Below are 12,360 nucleotides of genomic sequence, written 5' to 3'. Positions count from 1 at the left end.
AAGTGAGTGGACCGTGCCGCTCGGATGCGGGCGGCAGGACTGGGCGCGAGCTGGCCTGGGCTTTCCCGTGCCGGCTCGGTGGAAGCAGCGCTGGCTGCCGACGAGCCCTGGGGCGGAGCGACGCCCTCCGAGCCCCATCTCGATGCCGAGGGGGGACCGACGGGACGCCGGGGTCCCGCGGACGCTGTGCGGGGGCCTGAGAGCGCGGCCGCTCAGCAGCGGCTCCGGGGAAGGCACTCTGTGGCCGTGCGGCGTTGTTTTCCCGGTGTGTGCCTTGGCCCTGCGCCCCTTGGATGCGTCCTGCGTGCAGCCAGGGCTCTCGGGAATCGCCGCCTGCGCCCTTGCTTTTCTGCCTGTCCACCCCGGGAGCGCAGCTGTCGCAGAATGCCGTTTTTTGGCCCAAATGCCTGCCTAATTTTTCTTTCGGCTCCTGTTGCTGTTGCGTTAGTGGTTTGAACTTGCCTGATATCTTCCTGTCCGTGCTGCTCTCTAGGACTTGGAAGCTTCAGCACATGGTGAAAGCTGATTGCTCCTGACTCTTTCAGGAATGTTTTTCCTTTCCCTCTCTTGGCACGGGCCGCGGATGCCTGCAGCCTGTAATCTGGATGGGTGCGCTGAAGCCGAGGGGTGGGGGACCGTACTGGGAGGCTGTTGTTGACACCTTTACTTTGATACTACGGGCTGGCCGGTGCCCAGGTTTCTTTCACCATCTACAGCTGGCCTGCGAGCAGAGAGCCTCTTGCATTACGTCCAGCGAACGACGTGAGCGGAGCGCTGTGTATGTGCAGCTGATCAAAAGCAGGCGTGCTCGGGGTTGGGGAGCTGCTGTCCTGCCACTTCCTTCATTTTCTGTCCAACTTGGGCCCTTCAAAGCGTGTCTTCTCCGGGTGTGGTTTTAGGGTTGCTATAAGTTTTTAGAAGAAACTTAAAATAAACCTGGCTTCTTTGCCTAGTGCAGGCTCTAGAAAACAAGGTTCTTGCAGAGGGTTAAGTTTGCTCGAGCTTTCTGAATACTGCGTGTGCAAGTTGACGACTGACCTCTGTTGCGATGAGGGTGGAAAAGAAAAGTTAAGGTTGATGTCCTCCTTTGACACTCCTGGCACAAATAACCAAATTACTCTATCATCATCCTGAGCAACAGCTAGGATAACCCACTGCTGGGTTTGGCAGGGGATGGGATGAGAAACTGGTGATGATGTTCTCATTAGCTGGGTAGCAAACACTTTCCTCACTGTGTTATCTTTGGATGAGTGCTGGGACTGGAAGCATTAATGAGCTTTGGGCCTTGGTGATAGAGAAGAAGCTCTCCCAAGTCTTGGGTTTTGGTAGTGAAATCCGCTTTCCCGTCGTTGCCTGATGGTCACAGTTAGAGGCAGCTGATGGCCTCAGCCTGCTTTGCGGTGGACGTGTGTCCCCGTCTTCGAGCCCGCGTTTGGAGCTTCTGCCCGTGGGCTGAAGAGCGGCGCTCGCCTGGGGCTGGGGCACCTGCGCAGAGACCAGCCCTCCCGCAGCGCCCCTCGCGCTTCGCTCGTTTTGGCGGAAATGCGTTAGCTGATGAAATTCCCATCAGTAAAGCAATGAACGTTGCAGGGGAACTTCGGTCCCCACCAGAGAACATTTGTCCCGCTCCCCCGAGAGCGGCACAGCCGCTGCGTCCTGAACCTGCTGCGCCGACCGGCGCTGCCTGGCTTGCGTAAAATCCTTTGCTTTTTCCTGCGTCCGCTCGGTGCCCCTTGGGTTTTGGCCTGTCCGGTACAGGCTTTGCAGAAGGGGGTTAGCTCGTGCCTGGGACTCGCAAGCCCTGCGTAATGCAGCTACGATGCCATTGCAGTCTCCTAGTGTTGTATCTGGTATGACACTTTTTGTTCTGTTTTGTAGGATGCCAAAAAGAAATACGACAAGGAGACTGAGAAGTATTGTGGTGTCCTAGAAAAGCATTTAAACTTGTCTTCTAAGAAGAAAGAATCCCAGCTCCAGGAGGTGAGACCAACCTCTAGTTTTCCATGTCTAGTAGTACCTGGTGTTGACATCATTTTGAATACATTATGCAGCTTACTGCTTTGTTTTTCCTGGATGTAGATTCATTTTTTTTTCCCTCATTCTGGCTGCGAGTGGCAGCGTTTTGCCCTCTTCTTATCACAAGGGACAGAGCTGTTTCGGTACGTAGATTTGAGAGATCCCCAAACGGATAGCAATCAAAAAGGACAGCGAGTTTATAATTAAAGAAGGTAACAAAAGGGAAGTGGTTCTGCCGGAGGCCTCCTGTGTGCCTTGATGTCACGGATGTCTTTGGCTTCCTTCTCTGGAAATGGCTGTGCTGCCTTTGTGCTTCCTGGGAAGAGCGATCAGGCTTAATGCTTTTAAACTGCCTTAGAAGCCTGTTACTTAGTCGGGACATAGTTTGCTGCTGTGCCAAATGCTCTTATTGGGTGACGGCACTCAGTTTTCAGTCCCTTCTCCCAAGTCTGGGATACCCTGAACCGGCCCCGCTTTCGGCTGGTCCTTGCAGGATGCGTGCGCTTTCTTTTAAGTGTAAAGCTGGTAGGTCACGAAGCCCTTTTGGAGGGGCTCGAGGGGCACAGGCAGTGACTTTTGCACTGGAATAACTCGGGTTTCATTACGGTGTCTAGCAGTGCTGGGGACGTAGCCCAAGTCAAGAGTGCAGATGCGTCCGTGGAGCAAATAATCGCTTTCCTCCCAACCCGAGTCGAGGAAGGGGTAAGGGTCCGGGTTGCCATACATCCCGCCGGCTGTTTACCGCTGAGGCCAGGCTGGTTCGGCCGCGCTGGCGGCTGGTGCCATCTGCTGGCACTTCCACCTCCGACTCGGCTTTTGCAGCAAGGGAAGGTGCTCCCTGGTGCCTGCTCCCCAGTTCGGGTGTTCATGTTTCCAGCCTCTTTTTCCCCGCTGCACTAGGAAGCTGATTTTGATGACTCAAACTTTACAGAGAAATGGGTGAAAACAGCAGTCCAGCGTTCATGTTGTTAGATGGAGATGTGGCATCCAGCAGAGTGTGGAAATGCTGCTGGGCTGCCCGGGGCATTCTCCCACTTGCAAACAGGCTTTCCGGGGAGGGGGCTGGAGGAACGGCAGATGTGCCTGGAAAAGTTACTGATGTGACAATAATGTTTTAGAAAAAGTAACACCAACCACTTATTAGCAGTCCAAAGCTTTATTAGACACCCTGACTTCCTAGGAGACGAGTTTGTGTCTGGGAGATTTGGTGTTTTATATTTCCTGTGCTCCTCCTGCTGTCCACATCTGGAGGATGCTGGCGGCCACATGTGCAACTGCTGTAGCAAAAGGAGGAGAGAAAAAAACCATGGGAATTCTCTGCTGCTTTGGCTGTTGACCAATTAAATAATACACTGAGTCTAATTTGCCACTTAACTGCTGGCAAAGTCACTTTATTGCATCATGTTTTCTGCTTTTCAGAACTCAGTTTGCTAAATATCTCAGACTCTGCACTGTGGATACATAGTACAAGTGTTGATGGCAGGTCATGGTGAAAATATACCATTTCACGGCTTTGTCACAGAGAAAATCGAGAATAAGTTCCTGTTAAGAGGAAGTGGATGTTTGCCAGCTGTGTCTGCAGAGTACGAAAGCAGATGCATGTTCAGCTCTGGCGGGATGTGCGAAGCAGCCTGCCCCTCGGGTTTGGCTCATTGCTTCGCCTACCCCAGAAGGGTCTTCCTGGGAGTCCTGTACTGCCCAGGCCGCGGTGAGGATGACAGAGGAGTCGGAGTTGGAGGTCCTACCACCCTGTGTCCTGCTGAGCGGTTCTGCTGTCCACGCTGCATCGCAGGGGATCTGGTGCAGCCTCTGAGGGAATAGCTTGGTGCCTCTGGAGAAGGCAGAATTTGTCTTCTGTGACAAAGCTGCAGTTTTACCTCTTTGTAAAACACAGTAATAATAATTCCCAGCCTCCCTGGGTGCTGACTCCAAGGTGTTAAATACTCCTTAGTCCTCAGTTAGGATAGGAGAATTTGCCTCCTGTTGAAAGATGACTCAATCAGTTTGCACTGGAGGATCTTAGACCAACACGGAGTTGACCAAAATCAAGGTCAGAAGGATCATAGATCGCCTGGACTGACTTCCCTTATATCACAGGTCCAGGGTGTTCTGCACAAAGTTTCGCCTATGGAAATAGTAAAAATCCATGACACAGGAAGGCAGCCAGGTGGCACCTGTACTCCTTCCCCTGCTCTGAACGTGGTGGCTCTGGTGCACGTACACGATGAGGCTATTTTTGTGCACTGTGATTGAGGCGTATCCCTATTTGGGCTCACTTGGGCTTTAGCTTCAAAGCAGTGGGGAGTTGCTATCTGCTGACCCGCTGAAMTGAGATGTCCTTGTTAGAGGGTGGTGGGGCACGTACACCACCTTGTTCAAACACAGAACGTTCCTGGAAATTCCCCTTCGTGGTGCTTTCCAGAAAATGGAGAATTGTTTCTTATTGTCAAGTATGTAGAGATTTCTCATGTCTTGCTTCTAATGCGTGCTTTTCTACACAGCTGTCAAGGAGGTGAGAACATGAGTCATCAAAAGCATTTTTTTCAGCTGAAGAAAGAGCCTGTTTGTGTGAATCAAGTTTATATTTAATCACCATGCCATCTGTCCAGCCCTGCACTGGTGTCTGAAGCTGAATTTACGTTCTGCATGGACTCATTCCCATTAGACCCAGATGTCTTCTAATCTTGAAGCCAAATGTTCGCTGTCAGTAGTGATTTTGTGTTTCCTCTTTAATCTCCGTGGCGCTTGTAGGCAGACAGCCAGGTGGACCTGGTTCGGCAGCATTTTTACGAAGTCTCCCTGGAGTATGTCTTCAAGGTGCAAGAAGTCCAGGAAAGGAAGATGTTTGAGTTTGTGGAACCTGTAAGTGAATGTTCAAACTCCTTTAGCCTGCAAAACGTTTCTGACAGGCGTGTTGTTTTTATACCAGCTGGCTTGTTTGAAACGATGTGAAACGTTTTCCCTTTTATTTGAGGGATAAGGGCTGGACAACACTGGTGGCACCCATATGTGGTGGCCCCACAGGTGGGCATGGCTCAGGGCACAGCCCCTCGGCCCGCTTCCCGGGGCTGAGATGGCACCTCGGCCAGGCTGGGTGCCCGTAGCTGTGTTGCCCCGCTGCCTTTGTCACAGCAAAGAAGTGCTAGGTTTTTCTTGGCCCAGGCCAGCCAGAAGAGATGAGGTGAAGGTTTTCGGAGCAGGCAGCAGCTCCGCAGGGAGCCAGGCGCTGGCGCGGAGGTTCCCAGCGTGCACCGGAGAGGCCAGTGGGGTTTGGAAGTGTCAGGGAGGTCTCCAGGGAGCGGAAAATTCAACCCATGCGCCTCCTTGAGAGAGAGAGTTGGGGGAAGCAAGGAAAAGAAGTGTCTATGGTGATGCCCTCGGTCCTTCACCTGGGTGTCGGGACGCCCTCTGCGAGCACTGGGGCCTGGAGCCATCAGTCTTCAGCTCAGCGGTCACACGCGGACTGGGAACGTTGCCAGGTTTGGTTGGGCTGTCGTCTCTGCTGTGATGGGCTGGGGCTGCTTGCTCTCAGGCTGCAGYGCCGCTGGCAGCTGAAGACTACATTAGAAGGAAAATAGACTTGACTGGGAAAAGAGAGTGGAACCTGAAGCAAACTGTAACTTTTACAGGGGGAAAAGAGAGTGCAGGAATGATAAAAGTTGAAAAAATAAGTTTCCCGACATGTACTTCTGCTCAGGTGCTAAGTCTTTTAAAGCTCCTCTAGGAAATGTAAAACCTTCTCTGCTGTTTGCAAAAAGTAATTCCTTTTAAGTGAAGAATAAATCAAAGTTAAGAGAAGCAGGACTTTGGGCATGTTTGCTTATGGCCTGATTTTCCCAACAAGTCTTGACCCTGTTCTCAGAGAAGTGAGTGTTTAAATAGTGCAAGGGAGGGAGGAGGAGAGCGAGCCGAGGAAGGGGAGGTTTGCTCAGTTGTGCATTATTCATTTATTTATACGAGATCATTCAAAGCAGATTTTTTGTGAGCTCGGGGGGTCTGTGGGGATGCTGGGCTGGAAGCAGGGGGTGGACAGGGCTCRGAGAAGCAGGGACATTGGCATGAGCGCGGGGACTGTTTGTGCCTCGGGCTGTTGGGCGCGCGTTGCCCCTCGGCAGCGGCTGTGGGTCTCCACTGACCATCTCCATCCCTTCTACCCCAACGCAGCTGCTGGCTTTTCTGCAGGGGCTTTTCACCTTCTACCACCACGGCTACGAACTTGCGAAGGACTTCAGCGATTTCAAGACAGAGCTGACGATCAGCATCCAGAACGTAAGTGTGAGAAGGCCGTGTGAGCCTGACCGCGACTGTCTTGCAGACCAAACTAACGTTTTTTTGCTATATTTTAATTATGATTTTTTTCCTTTTTTGTGTGTGTGCCATCAACCAGGAGGTTTGACAGTAATTGAAAGCAATATTTTTTTTGTAAATAATGCTACATCATACAGACAACCTAAATGGCGATTTATTCCTTATGGCATTCCAAATATAGAGCTCCAGACTTTCTCAGGAGAAGCTGGCCAGTGGGCAGACGTCACTGGGTGCCCCATAGTTTTAGTGAGTGTTTCAGACCATTTTGCAAGTATTTCCAAACGTTGTTTGTCTTAGGAAGTGCCTCATTTTTTTTGCCGGCCTAGTCTCCAGGGCTGCTGGAGAGGAGAGCTGCCCCCAGGCACCCCCGAAGCCAGGCATGTGGTTAGTGTCTGCGAGCCTGGCTTGGGCCTGTGTCTGGAGCGGTTTTCTTTGGCGTGTTGGCATTGCAACATGCTTTGCTTTCCTCTTTTGTTATAAAATTACTCTCTTTCTACAAAGGGCTTAGACTGGTTTCATTCTTTTTAAACAACTTCTCCAGAAGACTCATAAAGCAAACAACTTGGCAGTTGCTGTAATATTTTTCTTTAAGTTCAGGCCCAGGAAAAACTATTCTTTGGCTGACAATGGGCTCTTCTGGCCCCGTTTTCAGCGAGGACTGTAGGAACCTCGCTCCAGGGTCTCCCGCCTGCAGTCTCCCCCCGCTTGGCGCTCCTCAAAACAGCGCGGTCCTGTCCGCGTTAGGGTGAAGACGCCGGCTTGYCCTGACTGCTGCCATCCGGGTCCTCACTACCACGCAGGAGCGCGGCTGGAGACCCGGCTTCAGAATTTATTGAAGTTGTCTCAACTTGCAGAATGGAAAAACAAAGGACAGAAGAGTCATTTCCCAGCTCGCTCTTTTGTGTGTTTGATTCTGCAATGTCCGTGACTACTGGAGGATAATACGTGCCTACCTTAATTTACAGACAAGAAATCGTTTTGAAGGAACAAGGTCGGAGGTTGAATCGTTGATGAAGAAGATGAAGGAGAATCCTCATGAGCACAAGAACATTAGCCCGTACACCATGGAGGGTTACCTCTACGTGCAGGAGAAACGTAGGTGTCGGTGCCGCGCGCTGGCACGTCCTGTGCTGCCTTCCCGGGGAGTCCGGTCGGAGGCACCTGGCAAAACCAGGGCTCGCGTGAATGTGGCTAGCAGGGCRCAGGAGATGAAGGCTCATTTAGCAAACTACGAAGTCTCTGTGAGAGAGGTTGGCCCAATGGGTGGGTTATTAAGATATGAAGCTGGGAGCCAGATTCTCCTTGTGAATCACCACCAGCGACTGATAAACTCTCTTTCAGCTTCCCCTGATCAAAATGGGGATAATAATGCTTATTCCACTTGTAAAGTACAACAAGAACCATAGGGACAATAATCTGTTATGTTAAGTGATCGTTACATACAGGTTATTAATGGGAGTGCACTAAAACTGTACCGTTTCTGGGAATAAAAATTTCATTTACTTTGCAGGTCACTTTGGGACTTCCTGGGTGAAGCATTATTGCACATATCAGAGGGAATCAAAGAGGATAACGATGGTACCGTTTGACCAGAAATCTGGAGGAAAAGGGGTGAGTGCCGGTACACAGCGGGATTGCACGCAGTTAGGACAGCTCGTGCAGGGAGAGGTCTGGCGTGCCTGTCTCTTCCTCCAAGGAAGATGGCAAACGAAACCTGCTGACAAGCTCTGGAAGCCATTCCCCCTCCGGCGCTGACAGGCTCTCTAGTGATCTCGTTCTCCTCTGTCGAGCTCAGACTGAAACCATTTTTAGCAAGGTGACAAAAATGCAAGTGAACTGGGTCAAATTCATTCCAGGCTGAGCGAATGCCACATGGGGAGTGAACTCTGCGCCTTGTAAAGAAACAAATTCTCTGGGAAACTGTCAGCTGCCCTCGCAGAGGAGCTGGTTTCCTGAGCGAGCAGTGCCCTTTGGACGTAGCGCTATTTTGTGCTCCCATGCATGCAGGAATTGCTCTAGCCCTGTATTCCAGGCCTGCGTCTGCACACAGTTATATATAAGGGCGAGTTCACAGCAGACTGGACTTTCTGCTTTTSGAAGAAGCAAGCAGGAGGCTGGGAGCTGCACAGAGTCACACCGTGTGCACTCATCCTGCCCCAACTCCGCAAACTTCTGATTTCCAGTCCCTGGTCCCTATTCTAGGACCCCAGAGAAGAGAATCTGTCTATAATTTTTTTTCCTTCCCCAACCCCTGTGGCTTGGCCGATAAAATTATTTCATTTTAACCGGAGCAGCAGCAGACTCTGGGGATCACGCCTGGCCGGGCGGCTCACGCTGGCCCGCGGAGGCAGAGGGGGAGCTGGTCCCGAGGACGGGCTTGGCAGCGCTGCCGGGGCTGAGGCTCTCCGCTTCCAAGGAGAGATGCCCCTGGCAGCTCAGCAGGCTTTTGCCTGGCTCCCTGTTGGCAAGGGGCAGTGACTGTAAGGAGAACAAGTTTGGAAGTTAATTTCCTCTTGCCTCGAAGCATCTTCATCGTAACTCAGCTGTGCAGTACCCCAGCCCTGTAATCATCGGCCGCTGCAGCGCGTTTCATGGGGGCTCCCCCCGTCCTGGGGCCGCGCGCTCCTCGCGCAGGGCGGCCGGGCTCGGCAGCGCTTCGCCTAGGGCCTCGCATAGGGTTTTGGGGCTCTCGGCTTTCCTGGCGTGAGATACGGGACAGCCGTGTCCGTGCCGTGAACGGTGCGTCGGTGAGAATTACCCCGCGCTGACGGCCGCGGGCGCCAGCGTGTTTGCAGCCTGGGGCCAGCGACTGCTCTGGAGCCCCGGTGAGAGCCCCGGGTGCTCCGTGGCCTCCCGAAGCCCCGGGTGTTTCGGGGATCTGCCTGGAGCAGGCAGCAAGCGGCACGTGATCCAGTGCTGCAGAAGGTCCCTGCCGCGCTCGGACCGCGAAGGGCGCTGCGTGCTCTCACGAAACCGCCTCAGGCTGCGGCCGGAGCTGGATATTAGTCGGTTTAAAACCGTGGCATTCTTGGAATGCCAGACAGAGAGTTCGGCTCCTGGACAGCCGCCCCACGCCAGCAGCGAGCCGGCGCCTGCAGAGCTGGGAGCAGGTAGCCCTGCTGCTGCCGTAGGTAGGAGCCTTGCAGAGAGCTCTCCAAAGTCTTCCTTTCCGGGCCTGTTCTGGGTCCCTAAATATGTTTCCAGGAAAATGGTGATGTCAGGGTACAGGGTGGTCAGCCAAGGTGTCATTATGAGCAGCACGGAAAGCACAGAAAAATGGCCCTCTCCAGGAACTCATTCAGAAATTTATTTTCTATTGAGTCATCAGCGGATTTTTAAAATTGCAAAAGAAGAATTCTCTGTACTCGCAGGGGCTGAGCAGAGGTTTTGTCCAGCAGAGGACAGCAGTGTACACGGATACTAGCAGATTGCTGCTCGGCATATGGAAATCCAGTACAACTTGGATGCAGATGCCTGGATGGGAGAATGGTTTTGTCATTGCTTTGTTGTATAATAAACATTTTAAGACATGTTTGCTCCCCTTAAGAGTGCTTGTGTACAGAATGCTGCCAAAAATGCAGCCAGCTCTGGAGTGAAAACTGACAGCCAGATCTATGATAAGCTCTAAGCAATGGAAAATAAAGCTGACTTTGCCCCAGAATTGTGGTCCAGCACTCCCTGGCGGCCTGAAACATGGGTCATGGGATGCTTAATGCATACAATTTAATGATTTTATTGTGTGCATTCAGAAAAAAATGTTCCTTATGAAAGTTTTGGATGAAACCCATTTGCAAGGGTAAAAGGACAGTCCTCATTTCAGCTATATAAACTTGTATTTCTAGCAGGCGAGGATTTGCTGATGTTGGCAAACCTCTTCTCTGGTTTGAGCTTGTGAATTGAAAGCGCAGCGGGTGCTGAGGACAGGCGTGTGGTTGATTGTTCTCAGCCGAATATACAATTCTTTGTCTTCCCAGGGAGAAGACGAAGCTGTTATCCTCAAATCTTGCACACGACGGAAGACCGACTCAATCGAGAAGAGATTTTGCTTTGACGTGGAAGCAGTGGACCGGTGAGTGGCTCGAGCTGACACGGGGCGTYGCAGCCTTGGGAGGTGCAGTCCGGGGTGCCGAGGGCCCCTGCGCGCTCGCGGGCAGAGGGCTGCACAGGCGGCAAACAGCTAAATACTGCGCTCGTGTTTAGCTGGCGTTCCGGGATAGTTCTGCTGCAATTTCAGGAGTGTTTGTCTTGCCCTTTAGTTGCACCCTCCGCAAAAGGAAACCATTGGTCCATGGAAACATACTTCTCGCTGGTGTTCCTAGCCAGGTGCTCTCGATATGTTGGGTTAGTGCTTCATTTTACAAGGTGCTGAGTTTACTCAAGTCTCTCTAACTTTAATAGCATTTTAGCACTTTTGCCGACTGACCACATAAGGCAAATGGTCACGGAAAGGACGCCCTGCATGTGTTTTGGCAGGGACATGACACCTCTTTTCAGCATCAGGTATGTGTTCAAATAACTTCAGCTTTTGTGCTAGAGACTGGCTATTGCTGGTTCACCGTGGATGCTTGGTAATGGAAGTCCAGCTCGCATCTCCTGGCACTTTAAATTCACTTCTTCTTGCAAAAGTAAATGCTTTCTGACATGATTTACCACTTAGCAACTGAGCCAGATGTATGTGTGGATTTAATCTGTAGCGCCTAGGAACGAGAGCCTGCTATCGTGTCTAATTAGCATCACGCGTGGCTTACATATATAAGCAGGAAAACAAAGCTAGAGCTGCTGTTCTAGGCGGCATTAGTCACTGTCTCGTACCTGCCTCCCTGCAGGAAGCTTCCACAGTTTACAAAAGCTCCAGCATCCCCAGCTGTCTGTGCCCTGGCGGTTGCGTGCCAGGTGCCTGCCGGTTTTCCAGGCCTCCTCTCTGCCCTTCGCTGGCTGCGGTGCAAATGCTCGTAGGGTCTCGGTTGAACCAGGTTCAGCAAAAATAAACGTGTCAGATAGAATAATCCGCGTCACCTTTCCCTGTCCGGCCCGTGCTTCCTCAGCATTTCCGTGACAGCATCTTGCGCTGCTGGCCTAGAGCAGAAGGGGGTTTGGGGTGATTAAGCCCTGCCTGTGTCGAGGGGGGGATGCGCCGCCTGTGCGGGGCTAATCCCGGGGCTGCCTCCCTCCGCCCGGGGCTGCGCTCTCCTCTCCAGGAGGCTGCGGTATTTCTGCTGACAGGGGGATTTTTTTTTCTTATGCCCCGAGGAGATTCCTTTTTTAATGTGAAAATCGAAATAAAGCTGGGAGGAGGAGGAGGAGAAGCCAGCCACCACAATAGTTTTCCTCTGCAGCGTGTTCGGAGGCAGCTGAACCTCCCCTTGATGCCTGGAGCCCGCTGGGCACGGGATCAAGAGGCTCCTCCAGAAACATGCCTGCTAAATGTAAATAATGGCAGGGAGCGGCAAAGGAGGGAAACCTGAGAAATTGCTCTTTTACCTCGTTCCACGCGCCTCGCTCCCGCTGCGAGAGATTCCCCCTGCCCCAGGGCACGGCCAGAGCAGCAACGGGCTCTCGGAGGCTGCTTCCCCCCACCGCGCAGGCAGCTCTCTGCCTAGTTCTGTTATCGAAATTTGTCATTAGCCGTATAAAATAACGGAGCTTTCCAAAAGAGCTGGGAAGAGCGGGGGAGTGACGCAGCTTTGCTGTAGCAGGCGCGGCGTGCCCACTGCTTCGTAACCCCCCCTGCCAGCAGGGGTTACCGGGGCTTGGCAGCGCGTGGGTGACGCCGTGCTGAGCCCGGCTCCGCGCGTGCCACCGAGCACCTCTTCACCCAAGTGTGCTGACCGCAAGCGATGGACCGTCCCTGAGCAAGGGCTACATGGAGCACTGTCCATGCTCCTGTTTCCGTAGGATGAAGAAGGCTCGTTTGGGTCGTGGGCTTTTAGTTTGGGGCTGGGATGTTTGGAGGGCGGGGGTTGCCTCGCAGTTTTTTGGTTGTCTCCAGCAATAGGGGAGTTAGAAACTTGATGTCTTGCTTTTCAGCCCCATGGA

General features: G+C 52.4%; 1 protein-coding gene across 5 annotated transcripts in view; it reads left to right on the top strand.

Annotated features, from left to right (window-relative positions):
- The window catches only part of ARHGAP26 (Rho GTPase activating protein 26), a 166,247-nt gene that overhangs the window by 51,761 nt on the left and 102,126 nt on the right, over positions 1-12,360 (top strand). For all 5 annotated transcript variants that reach the window (XR_003253041.1, XM_026063128.1, XM_026063126.1 and 2 more), the window contains exons 5-10: positions 1,879-1,980; positions 4,768-4,878; positions 6,181-6,285; positions 7,290-7,419; positions 7,835-7,935; positions 10,299-10,393. Coding sequence is in view for 4 of the 5 variants with exons in the window: in XM_026063128.1 (XP_025918913.1) it covers positions 1,879-1,980; positions 4,768-4,878; positions 6,181-6,285; positions 7,290-7,419; positions 7,835-7,935; positions 10,299-10,393 (644 nt within the window). In the remaining variant the exon portion in view is untranslated. The remainder of the gene's footprint in view (positions 1-1,878; positions 1,981-4,767; positions 4,879-6,180; positions 6,286-7,289; positions 7,420-7,834; positions 7,936-10,298; positions 10,394-12,360) is intronic.

This window comes from Apteryx rowi, unplaced genomic scaffold, assembly GCF_003343035.1.
Source record: "Apteryx rowi isolate R43461 unplaced genomic scaffold, aptRow1 scaffold_2, whole genome shotgun sequence".
In the NCBI taxonomy this organism is placed as follows: domain Eukaryota; kingdom Metazoa; phylum Chordata; class Aves; order Apterygiformes; family Apterygidae; genus Apteryx; species Apteryx rowi.
The sequence above is the reverse complement of the archived record's forward strand: the minus strand, read 5'-3'. Positions and strand labels throughout refer to the sequence as shown.